General features: G+C 41.2%; 1 protein-coding gene across 6 annotated transcripts in view; it reads right to left on the reverse strand.

Moving 5' to 3' along the window:
* Positions 1 to 12,219, reverse strand: part of GPR176 (G protein-coupled receptor 176) — a 118,487-nt gene that overhangs the window by 12,396 nt on the left and 93,872 nt on the right. For 5 of the 6 annotated variants that reach the window (XM_082384990.1, XM_082384987.1, XM_082384992.1 and 2 more), the window contains one exon: positions 2,336 to 2,588. In XM_082384990.1, the coding sequence (XP_082241116.1) occupies positions 2,336 to 2,580 (245 nt within the window). In that variant the 5' untranslated portion in view covers positions 2,581 to 2,588. The remainder of the gene's footprint in view (positions 1 to 2,335; positions 2,589 to 12,219) is intronic. The other variant, XM_082384988.1, reaches the window with a different exon arrangement.

Consider the following 12,219-nt stretch of genomic DNA (forward strand, 5'->3'; position numbering starts at 1 on the left):
AATGAACATTTTTTGGTATCTATATGAGATGATGGATGTTAACTAAATTTATAGTGAATTGTTTCACAATATGTGTAAGAGAAGTCATTATGTCATATACCTTAAACTTGTACAGTGCTGTATGTCAACTATAACTCAATAAAGCTGGAAAGAGAAAAAAAGAAGTATTGATACCTGCTATAACATGGGTGAGCCTTGAAAACATTATGCTGAGTAAAAGAAGCCAGGCACAAAAGAACACATATTGTATGATTCCACTTATATGAAATGTCCCCCCATACAGAGACAGAAAGTAGATTCGTAGTGGCCTAGGTCTGGGGGTGGGAATGGGGAATAACTGTAAATGAACACAAGGTTTCTTTTTAGGGTGACGGAAATATTCTAAAGTTCAATTGTGGTCATGGCTGCACAACTGTACATATACGAAAATTCATTGACTTGTACATTTTAAATGAATTTTATGATATGTAAATTATATCTCAATAAAACTATTTTAAAAAAAAAACCTTCAGGAAAGAAAAGTCCACCATGTGGACTGCAGACATAAGACCTCACCAAGCAGGTATGAAGGGGTCGCCAGAAAGACACACCTGCCATGAACACAGAATGGATCAACACAAAAAGGATTAGGGTGCCCACCGGGAAGTAAACAGACTTTTCACAGTTTTATTCCAGTTCTGTGCAATGGCACTTCCCAGGTGTTCACAGACCTCTGGTTGAGCATGAAAGAGACATGCAAGGTAACCAAAAAGTGGGTGTGGCAAACTGGCACCACCTGGTGCACATTCAGCTTGCTGAAGGGATTCCAGTGGCCCACATACTAAGTTTCTGAATGCAAATTAATTGCCAACATTTAAAAATGAGAGAATTCTAGATTTCTGATTTCTCTTCTAAGAAATAGAAAGTCTGGCCCACTGAGTCGTGATACTCACAAAGCAACTATTAGCTGCATCTGCTGAGTGATGGCCCCTATAAACAGGAGTGCAGACACACAACCCCAACCTGACCTGGGTCACTTGGTTTTGTCACCAGCCTCATCTGCCTCTGTGGATGGTGAGTTTCTAGGGAGAAACTGTCAAGGAGCTGGAGTGGTTCCCTGCAAGATCTGATGGTAAAATGATTGCAGACAATATATCTAAGGAAGAATGTGCCAACCAGAACGGAAGACTAGAGAAAGAGAGATAAATATTGTGGCCAAACACAGGCCACAAATAATTCATTTAGTTCGTTTTACCCCTGAGGAAACTGAGACTTAGAGATGTTAAGCCACTTTGCCCAAAGCCACCAGCGAGAAAGCAGCATAGGTAGGACTTAAAGCCAGACTTCTGGTTCCAGAGTCCTCTTTCTTAAGCACAAAGTCAATGACTTCTCCTAGTATGTAGGGGGCTTTGTGTGGCTCTGTGTCCTCTGTGCAGACAACACTGGGCAGCTAATGAAATCAGGGTTCCAAGCCAGAGAGGCTGAAGCAACTCCATAGATGGATTCTGCAATCCATACACTTATAGGTCATTAAGGTATTGAGTATGTTTTAAATGGACAAAGAGTTTTAAAATTCTAAATTCATCTAAAACGTAGTTAAATTTATCACAGGGTATAAAGTCAGAAGAGCCAGCACTTTCCCTTCAGCAACTTCTCCTCTCTGTAAATCTTGAAATCAAAAGTTCTTGTGGACACAAAATATTTTTCAATTCTTCTTTGCTTATTTAATTCTATTCTCTAAAATGTGTTATTATCTCAGTTGTATTCATGAAGTGCTAGCAACAAAGAGAAAAGACAGGAAGCTGTTGATTACTGAGAACTTCACACTTCACTTTGATAAATTTGATCAAATTATGTATGACAGCAGTAGCTAGGATGTAAGATTTATTTCCAAATGAACATCCTTTTAAAAAGGATGGGAAGAGAAAACAAACACCATCACAATATAAAACCTTGGAAGTAAATCCTCCAAAGGAATTCTGGTGCTATCTGGCCAGGTCCAATAGGACCGTCTAATCATTTGTTAAATAGCCACTGAATTGTTCTCTTGTTCTTCCAGAAATGTTTTCATCCTGCATCAAAAGGCCCTAATTGCAGAGTTAGCAATCTGATGAGCAATCTACTTCAAATTGCAATGCAAATACGGCTAATTCCAACCAAGCTGAAACTATATCATGATCCAGCTCTGCCCCAGCACCGTCATGATGTAACCTCCCCAATGCCACATCTTTCTGTTGACAACAAGCAGGCTAAAAAGCAGTATTTGGAACACTGACTATTCACTATTTGCTTCATGATGCTAATTTTTCAATACACTTAAAAAAAAAAAGTTGCACCCCTGGCTACCTGATCTTACCTGTCCAAGGCAATGGCAGGGAAGCTGAGGATAGTCACAGAGCAGAAGACTTTGTGCAAAAACTTAACGACCTTGCAGAAGAGCATGGTGTAGATCCACCAGCAGCAGTGAGGACTGGTGCTGAGGATGATGTCGAAGGGCACGCAGACCAGGCTGGCACAAATCCCCGAGCAGGCCAGGTTTTTAATGAACCTGTTGGTGACAGATTTGAACACGGTTGTGCGGCAAGTCGACCATAACACCATGAAGTTTCCTGGCCAGATAGGCAAAAATAAAAACCAAAAAAAAATGTTTAAATAAAAAGAAAGAAGACAAAAAAGAAAGAAAGAAAATACAGGTTAAAAAAAAGATTGAAAAACCATATTTGAGAGTTCATTTCAAAGAACATAAAGGCATATGATATTGTCAATTTATGTGAAATTATTAAATCACTTTCATAAGTATCAAAAAGTCTAGAAGAATTTTTTAGTGGTGAGTTTTGTTATTTAATTTTAGGCATAAGAGTGTAATGAGGATGATTCTGTCTCACCTGAGTATAAACAGTCGGCTAGGGATTACTTAACCTCAGCCAGTCTACTCTGACCAAGTTTGCAAATGACCTCCGCCTTACCAAACTCTGTAACAGAAAGAGGACGAAAGCCACACGTGTGGCTTAAAATTTCCTAGCAGTGATATTTTTAAAAAGTAAAAAGAAGCAGGTGAAATTTTAATAGTGTATATTATTGAACCCAATCTATGCCAAACGTTATCATTTCAACATCATCATTACTTTAAAAAGTATTAAAGTAATATATTCATTCTTATTTTTGTGCTACATCTTTGAAATGTGGCGTGCGTTTTTTTGTTTGTTTGTTTTGTTTTTTATTTATTTATTTATTTTTGGCCGCGTTGGGTCTTCGTTGCTGCGTGCGGGCTTTCTCTAGTTGCGGTGAGCGGGGGCTACTCTTCATTGTGGTGCGCGGGCTTCTCATTGCGGTGGCTTCTCTTGTTGCGGACCACGGGCTCTAGAGCGCAGACTCAGTAGTTGTGGCGCACGGGCTTAGTTGCTCCGCGGCATGTGGGATCTTCCCGGACCAGGGATCAAACCCATGTGCCCTGCCTTGGCAGGCAGATTCTCAACCACTGCGCCACCAGGGAAGCCCCTGGCGTGCGTTTTTTAAATTGAAATATAATTAATATATAACATTGTATTCTTTTTAGGTGTGCATGGTGTATATCTTATTTTACACTTACAACACATTTTCAGTTCACACTCGTCACATTTCAAGGGCTCCATAGCCACATGCAACTGGCGGCCACTGGACAGGCCTGCACTGTTCTAGACCTTTAGCGCCAATAACACACTTGCCTGTCCCTCTCTGAGCATCTTCTTCCTGTGGCTTCCACAGGCCTACAGCCTCCTGGTGTTCCTCCCACCTCTCCCAGGCCCTGGCTGCTCCCAGTCTTCTACACCAGGCCCTTCCCCATCCTCTCTCTCCAGCTTCTCCCTAGGTTAAATCACCCATTCAGGTGGTTCTCCACTGAGCTGCTGGTGACTCCCACATTCATGGCCCAGACTAGGCCTCTCCTCTCAACTCCAGACTCCTGTCCCACTAAACGTCTGATTCTCCACCCCCTCTCGGTCTGTTCCGCCCACCCACTGTCCTCCAGAGCCTACACAATCCAGGGCCAACCTGCCTAATCTCACACCACGCTGCCCCTGGCTTGCTGGGCACTGACCACGCTGCCCTTTTTTTCTGTTCTTGAAACACAACGAGGCTGATCCGGTCTCCACGCCTGTGCACAAGTTTTTTATACTGCCTAGCATGGTCCTCGTGTGTCTGATTCCTTTTAATCCAGGTCTTAGTATAATTGCTGCCTCCTCAAAGAGGCCTCCGCTAACCATATTTTTATTTTAAATACTCACTGCTCCTCCCTCCAGCATACTCTCTTATAATATCCCGTTGTGGCCTTCTCAGCTCTTATCATAATTATTAATTTGTTTACTCATTTCCCCTTCATTTCATGAGGATAAAAAAACATGTCAATCTTGTTCACTATTATAACTCCACTGCCTAGTTCAGTATCTGGCACAGAACAGGCATTCAGTAACTATTTAGATGAATGAATTTGAAAGAGGACAAACGGTAATCAAAAGTCCCTGCAGTAAGATAACCCGTTTCGTAGTAGGAAGGTCATGAGAGGCTATTCTGAGTCAGTAGTTCCCAAACCTCACTATGCATCAGAATTACTACACCAGACATCCTGAATCATAGTTATAGGTATAGAACTGGGAACCTGCATTTGTAACAAGCACTTCAGAGAGAGCTGGCCCCCAGACTGAAGTTTCAGAAATGCCACATCTAGACAGAGACTGTAGCCTTCATCCCCAGAGTCTCACCGGGCCCAAGTCGTCAGGTATGCGGGGCAGCCTACGTTACCAGGGGAGACTTTACCTGGTGAGAGATCCAGGTCCACATGGCCAATCAGTCATGACCCAAGGACACTGCTCTCTCCTGGGCACAGGCACAGAGAACGCCCTCTAATGACTGAGGCACAGCTCAGCCTCATGCGGAAGGACAGCATGGTGCCAGAGGAGGGGAGCTCAGGGCTCAGGGCTCAGGTCTGCAGCCGAAGTCACCCCCAGGGGCTGCCTCGCTGCCTCAGACGCTGACATAACTTACTGTCAAGAGTCTCTTTTCAGACACAGTAGTCTACAGCTACTTCTTATCTGCCAGAAAAAAAATGGGCACTGCATTTAGGTAAGTAGGCCAGCTGCTTCCAGGAAATTCTCTACCAAACTTTCCTTACATAAATATGCTGACTCAGTGAGATGAAATTCACAGTGTGAATATATACACGTTTGTTCAATAGAAAAGCTGTTTATACTAATGTTACCACCTCAGGCCCCCTCAAGCTTTCCTGTCACCAAGGTTACAGACTGAGCAATAATGATGTATTTGAAGCTCCAAATATAGGGGGATTTTTTTTTTTTCTGGCCTTTCCCACTGAAATGCAGATGAGGATCTGGCTGAAGCATCTTTCCTCACTTAAGTTTTACAGATAGGACTTAAAATCTGGTAACCATCTAATAATGAAATTGCCCACTTAAAGAAATCTGCCGTAGGGCTTCCCTGGTGGTACAGTGGTTAAGAATCTGCCTGCCAATGCTAGGGACACGGGTTCAAGCCCTGGCCCGGGAAGATCCCACATGCCGCGGAGCAACTAAGCCCGTGCACCACAACTACTGAGCCTGAGCTCTAGAGCCCACAAGCCACAACTACTGAGCCCACGTGCCACAACTACTGAAGCCTGCGAGCCCGTGCTCCGCAACAAGAGAAGCCACTGCAATGAGAAGCTCACGCACCACAATGAAGAGTAGCCCCCGCTCGCCGCAGCTAGAGAAAGCCCGCACACAGCAACGAAGACCCGACACAGCCAAAAATAAATAAATAAATAAATTTATTAAAATAAAAAAAGAAATCTGCCGTGAGGAGAGTGTCATAGTATCTTCAGTTGTTAATATCGGGGCTGTCTCCAGTCCACTAGGGGACTTCCTATAAAGACCATCCTTCTGCTTTATAAATCAAGACCCATAGGATTTTCTATGTCTCTATCACTGTTAATCTTTGTCGCTTGGTAGGTTACACTGAATAAAACATTTTGTATAACAAACAGGAAAATTCACTGCAAAGGAGAGGACAGGCTGTGTGCCAAGGTCTCTCATGAACACAGTAGAATTCTCTGAAATTAATCTCCATCATTACCCTCACACTCTAACTCTCTTATCTTTCTCTCTCCCTCCCAATTATGTCAGGCACACTTTTTTATTGTTTTTTTCTTAAATCATACATTTTATTAGTATGTCCACGCTTGCGAATGAGGAAACTTGTTTTCAATGAGTTATTATTGAAAAACCCGAGATGGCTATAATCACATTGTATCTCCACTTATTTATAAAACTCTACGAGGCATCTGAAGCCTAATCCCTTTTCCTAAGAACCAGAAGCTAAAGAAGCCTCTATGTTCTTTCCCTTCTTTAAACCACCTCTCTCTGTCTTCACTTTAAAACTCATTTGGCTTTAAGAACCCAAATTAGAGAAAAGTATCAGGAGAGGAGCACCCACACTCAAGATCTGATTGGCCACACATTAAAAAAAAAGTGTGTGTGTGTACACATGAGTACACACATACACGTGCAAGCACACAAATATACACACAACAAAACAAAATAATTACATATTTGATCATTTAATCTCATGAGCACTTTAGATTCTTCTTAGCTTTACAAGGTACATCAAGGATAACTCAGCATATATTTTAAATAACACAGTATTCAACCTTGAGATACTTTTTAGTTTAGGCATCGTGGTCTAAATCACCCAACTCCCTTTAGAAATGATTCAAGTTCTGTACCCATTCTTCCTCCCTACATATTCCCATTATATTTTCTAATGCTGGATTCCATGACAACATTCAGCGCCAGGGCTGTGGGCACAGCAACACAATTAGTACACACTCATAGCACACACAACCAAAACAGGAATAAGAGGTAGAGCATGATGGCACTGGTAATACAAACCTACTCTCCCTGGGACTGCTATTACTTTATCATTACTCCTCATCTAAAATACAAATCAAGATTTCTCTTTACACAGTATAATTTGATATCACACAATGCATAAAAGGACAAAAAAGAAAGTAAAAATTATCCACCCAGTGATAACTATCTGTAAACTTTAAGTATTTATCCTTCCAAACTTCTTTTTATATATACGGACTTTTTGATTATGCCAGTGGGACCAACTACTCACACTGCTTTTTTAGATCTTTTTCCATAACAACCACCTTTCTATACAATAAATAAAAATAGATCCATATCGTCATTTTAACAGCTTCATAAAAGCAACAGTGCTTCTCTGGTTATACCCTAATGTATTTTGTCTATTGCATATTGATGAGGTTTTTTTTAAAGCTGTTTTCAATACATCTCTATTATACAATGTTGAGATCAACATCCTTATATATTTAAGTTTGGAGGAACTGAACTGACTATTTACTGAAGATAAATTTCTAGAAGCAGAATTTCCCGGTCAAAGAGTTAACACATTTTTTATATATATTGCAAAATGACCCTCCACAAAAGTCATATGAGAGAGGTGGTTTCCCGATATGCTCACTAAAAGTTCTGCTGTCTCACTAAAATATTTGGAATTTTGCATACTTCCTCAATCCTACGATTCATGTTTTCCTTATTTCCAGAAAATTTTCATCCATTGACTCTGAATTTTGCCCTACCCTTTCTCCTTATTATCGTCTTCTGGAATTCTTATTAGATTTATGTTAGACCTCATTCTAGTCTCTTAACCTCTCATTCATATTTTCCATTTTCCATCAATTTATTGTCTTCTGCAAACTGAATGCTATTTCTCATGTCTTCCTTCCATTTTATCAATTCTCAATTCATCTGGAAGTAATCAAACCATCTTTCTTTCTTTCTTTTAGCTTCTTGGGTATTAAACTTCTTGAAATTTGTATTTGGGTCTACTTCAAACTGCTTACTCTTTATTCCTAGTGTCTAGTTATTTTACTATGGCTCTTTTCCTTCTTTAATGTGTAATCACGTTTCTTTTCTTGGCTGTGTTGGGTCTTTGTTGCTGCGCGTGGCTTTCTCTAGTTGGCGGTGAGCGGGGGCTACTCTTCATTGCGGTGCGCGGGCTTCTCACTGTGGTGGCTTCTCTTGTTGCGGAGCATGGGCTCTAGGGTGCCCGGGCTTCAGTAGTTGTGGCATGCAGGCTCAGTAGTTGTGGCTCATGGGCTCTAGAGCGCAGGCTCAGTAGTTGTGGCGCACGGGCTTAGTTGCTCTGCGGCATGTGGGATCTTCCTGGACCAGGGCTAGAACCAGTGTCCCCTGCATTGGCAGGTGGATTCTTAACCACTGTGCCACCAGGGAAGCCCCTGTAATCATGTTTTTTAAATGCTTATACTTTCTTTTAGATTATTCTATTGTTTCTAGTTCTAGACGTGTTAATTTTGCCATTTGTTGGTTCTCCTGGCCCTCCTTTTATGGTTTTCCTCATATGGTTTTTAATGTTCAGTTATGAGCTCATAGTATATGGGGGTTGTTTTTCTGTGGCAGGCTACAGATCTTGGTTGTGGAAATGTTTCAAGTGGCTAGCCAAGCACATATTAGTACTTTGTTGCACTTTCATGTGCAAATCAAAGACAATGCAGTTGAAGGACCATTCTGAGAAAGGTTTAGTGTGTGGGGAAATTTTTACCCTAGGGAGACGCAGGATATTTTAATGACTAAGAGCACAGACCCTGAAGCCTTACTCCCAGATTCAAGTCCCAGCTCCACCATTTACTAGCTGTGTGATCATGGGTGAATTAACTTCTCTGTGCCTCAGTTTCACCATCTGTAAAGTGGACATAATAACAATGCCTATGTCCCAGGGGCATTGTGAGTATTTAATGAGCCCATACAAGTAATGTAAGCACAGCACTTAGAACAGCTTCTTGTGCCTAATACATGCTATGTAAGTAGATATGTCACTGTTGTTATTAGTTGCAAAACTTTCCAGAGGGCACCAAGGAAAGGTCTGACAGAGAGAGAAACAGTGAGAGGGTGGGCCAGAGGAAAAGAAACCTGGAGCTGTATATAGAGAAGATAGAAGAGGACAGGTCCCTAGAAGGACTTGGAAGCAATCAGGAAGAAGAGACAAGGTAGGACTGACTGGCCTGCAGGTTCCACATGGAACACTGGGGTCTGACAAGGAAGAAACTCCTAGGTTTACCCCATGGAGGTCCGTTGGGTGGTGCTGGCAAACTCACAGCAGACTGTCCCGTGGGGTCATGATGGGTGCCTGGGACTATGGTGTTTGAGTAGTTGTGACAATTTCAGAGCTCCGTCCTCAGGCCTGTGGCACACACACAACTTGTCTCTCTCCCCCTCACTGTTGTCTGGATTCAGTGACTTCACTAAAGCCTTGTCTCCCTGGCAGTGGGGGCAGGGGCTGCTGCAAGATCTGCTCCCTCCTAGAACGTCCAGCCTCCATTTGAATCGCACATGACAGGTCTCAGACCAAGGACATCTCTTCTCCAGATGGAGTCCTGCTCCTAGAATCCATCAAGCCTATCATAAGACATTCCAAACACCTTACAGAAATCTTGCAGCAGCACACAAACATGATACATCTTAATAAAGCCCCAGAGTGAATTAAAAACCCAAAGGGTCAAAAAAAATCAAAAAAGGAATCAATGATCTTGACATGGTTTCATTAAGAAAAATGAAAAATCTCAAAGTAATGATGACTTCCTAATGTTTTCAATTCAATAATCTAAATAGCTTGAAACCATCAAGAGATTATTTGTACCATTATGGGAAAAGTTTTAAAAATGCTATCTGGCCAACGATGATGGTACAAGTAATAAAACAATGATTATAACTATACTTTATTATTTGTTTAAAAAACTTTTTAGAACATTAATAATTACCCACCATCTTCCCAATAGGTAGCCACTAAGCATTCTTGTGCATTTAGACACACAGCTTGAGCAATTAAGAATTTTAATCAGAATTTAAATTTTGAAAAAATTCTATTCAAGATTATTTGAAAAAAAAAAAAAAACTTCAATTGGCCCTTGAACAAGGCATGGGTTGATCTGCATATAACTTATAGTCAGTCCTCCACACTTCCTCCACATCCATGGATTCAACCAACCATGGAATGTGTAGTACTATGGTAAATATTTACTACTGAAAAATATCTGCACATAAGTGGACCCACGCAGTTCAAACCCATGTTGTTCAAGGGTCAGCTGTATTCAGTTTTTTACCACCTTTCTAGAAAGTAAAGGTGTCCCTGAATATCTGAGGGCATTTCTCCATTTTATTTAGGTATGGTTCAGAGGTAGTTTCATTATGACACTGATTTTTGCAAAGAGTTAGTTTTAAAAGAATGCCAGGGCTTCCCTGGTGGCGCAGTGGTTAAGAATCCGCCTGCCAATGCAGGGGACATGGGTTTGAGCCCTGGTCCGGGAAGATCCCACATGCTGTGGAGCAGCTAAGCCTGTGCACCACAACTACTGAGCTCTAGAGCCCGCAAGCCACAACTACTGAGCCCGCATGCCACAACTACTGAAGCTCACATGTTGCAACTACTGAAGCCTGCGTGCCTAGAGCCTGTGCTCCGCAACAAGAGAAGCCACCGCAATGAGAAGCCCGCGCACCACAACGAAGAGTAGCCCCCGCTCACCACAACTAGAGAAAGCCTGCGTGCAGCAACGAAGACCCAGGGCAGTCAAAAAAAAAATAAATTAAATGTATAAATTTATTTAAAAAAAAATAAAAAAAGAACGCCAGAGGGGAAAAAAATGCAAGATTGACTAATTAAACCCATTTTGAAGAAGAGCAGAGGTACAAAAGTAACTTGATTAATTTTACCAAAGCATTCAGTAGTTCCCTACTGCCACTAGGAAAAAAACAAATGCAAACTTCTCAGCATCATATAATACCCTTTAAGATACGACCCCTGGCTGCTCCCAAGCTTACTACCCAAAGTTGCAGCATCATGATAGAATGAAATAACCCTGGAAATCTAAAGGGCAAATCCACGTTTTTCTCTGAACCCTTAAACCTGCTGCCTAAGCAAAACCCTCAAAGGAAACTCCCTTTCATTAGCAAGAGTGAGAGAGAGAGAGAGAGAGAGAGAGAGCAAGAAAGGGAAAGAGAAAGCGAGGGCAAGACAAGATAGGAATAAAGAACTCCTCAGTGTAGAGAAGGCAAATTGTACCTGACAAGTTCAAAAAAAAAAAGACACTGTTAAGCTCTGTGAACCTGGGGACACAAATATTAAAACTGAGTTACAAAGTTCACACTTCCAAAGGAAAGCTTAACTAGTTCTAAAAATGATTCTATCTTATTCTGACTTTTAAAAAATCTTTCTCCCATTAATCTATGTGGGCAAATTTCCCAGCTACCCAGAGAGTCAGCACTGGCAAGGTGATAAATAGCTTTTTGCCACCAGTATTATTATGAATTATGGCCGCAGCAAGAATGTGGAGGAACACAAGCTTGTAGCCAGAGCGCTGTGCCTGGTGGTTTTCAATACAATTTGCTCTTCCTCGGAGTCTAAAAGTTTGAGCCTCTCCCCCACTAATGAAGAGTCAATTTTCTGTAACTTGTGATTAAACTATCTAATATCTGCCCAACTCTTTTTAAACTGATCATTATTAGCGTGAGAAAACTGTTACTTTAGTTACAATTAATCTGATTCCAGAGGTTGTTCTGAGATGATACAGAAGGTTCCAATTAAGCAGGAATTGGATTAACAGGAAGAAGCTATGTAGTAAGTTTATTAAAATTCATGGTGAATTTCAAATAATTGCTGTGAATGAAAAGCATCTTATGAAATACATATCCCCAATCTAACCTTGGATGGTTTCCCCTTAGAATACGTATTCCCAATGAATAATTCAGATAAAATATTAACAGGATTCAGTTTTGTAATACATAAGAATATAGAAAGAGACTCCAACAATAGCCTCTTCCAATCAGCTCCTGTGAGGTTGCACAAAGAATTTTAGGTGAGTCTGCAACACATGTGCATATGTTTTAGCAACAATGGTATCCCCAAAGGTAAGGCAGACTATATAGCTCAATCAAGACAAAGAGATCCCAGTGACCATAGCCACTGGGGTTCTCTCGTGGAAGTCGCAATGCCCCTGAAACTAGCTCAATCCCTCCCATCTCTCAACACACAGCAAGATACACACAGATCTAAAAGGTAAGAAGAAAGACTCACAAAATCTGAAGTTGATAACTGTCCCTTTCTTTGACTACTCAAATTTTTTCCATATAAACTAACCAGAAAATTTTCATAACTTCACAGGATTCCTTGCTC

The sequence above is a fragment of the Balaenoptera borealis genome (assembly GCF_965194805.1).
Source record: "Balaenoptera borealis genome assembly, chromosome: 3".
Classification (NCBI taxonomy): Eukaryota; Metazoa; Chordata; class Mammalia; order Artiodactyla; family Balaenopteridae; genus Balaenoptera; species Balaenoptera borealis.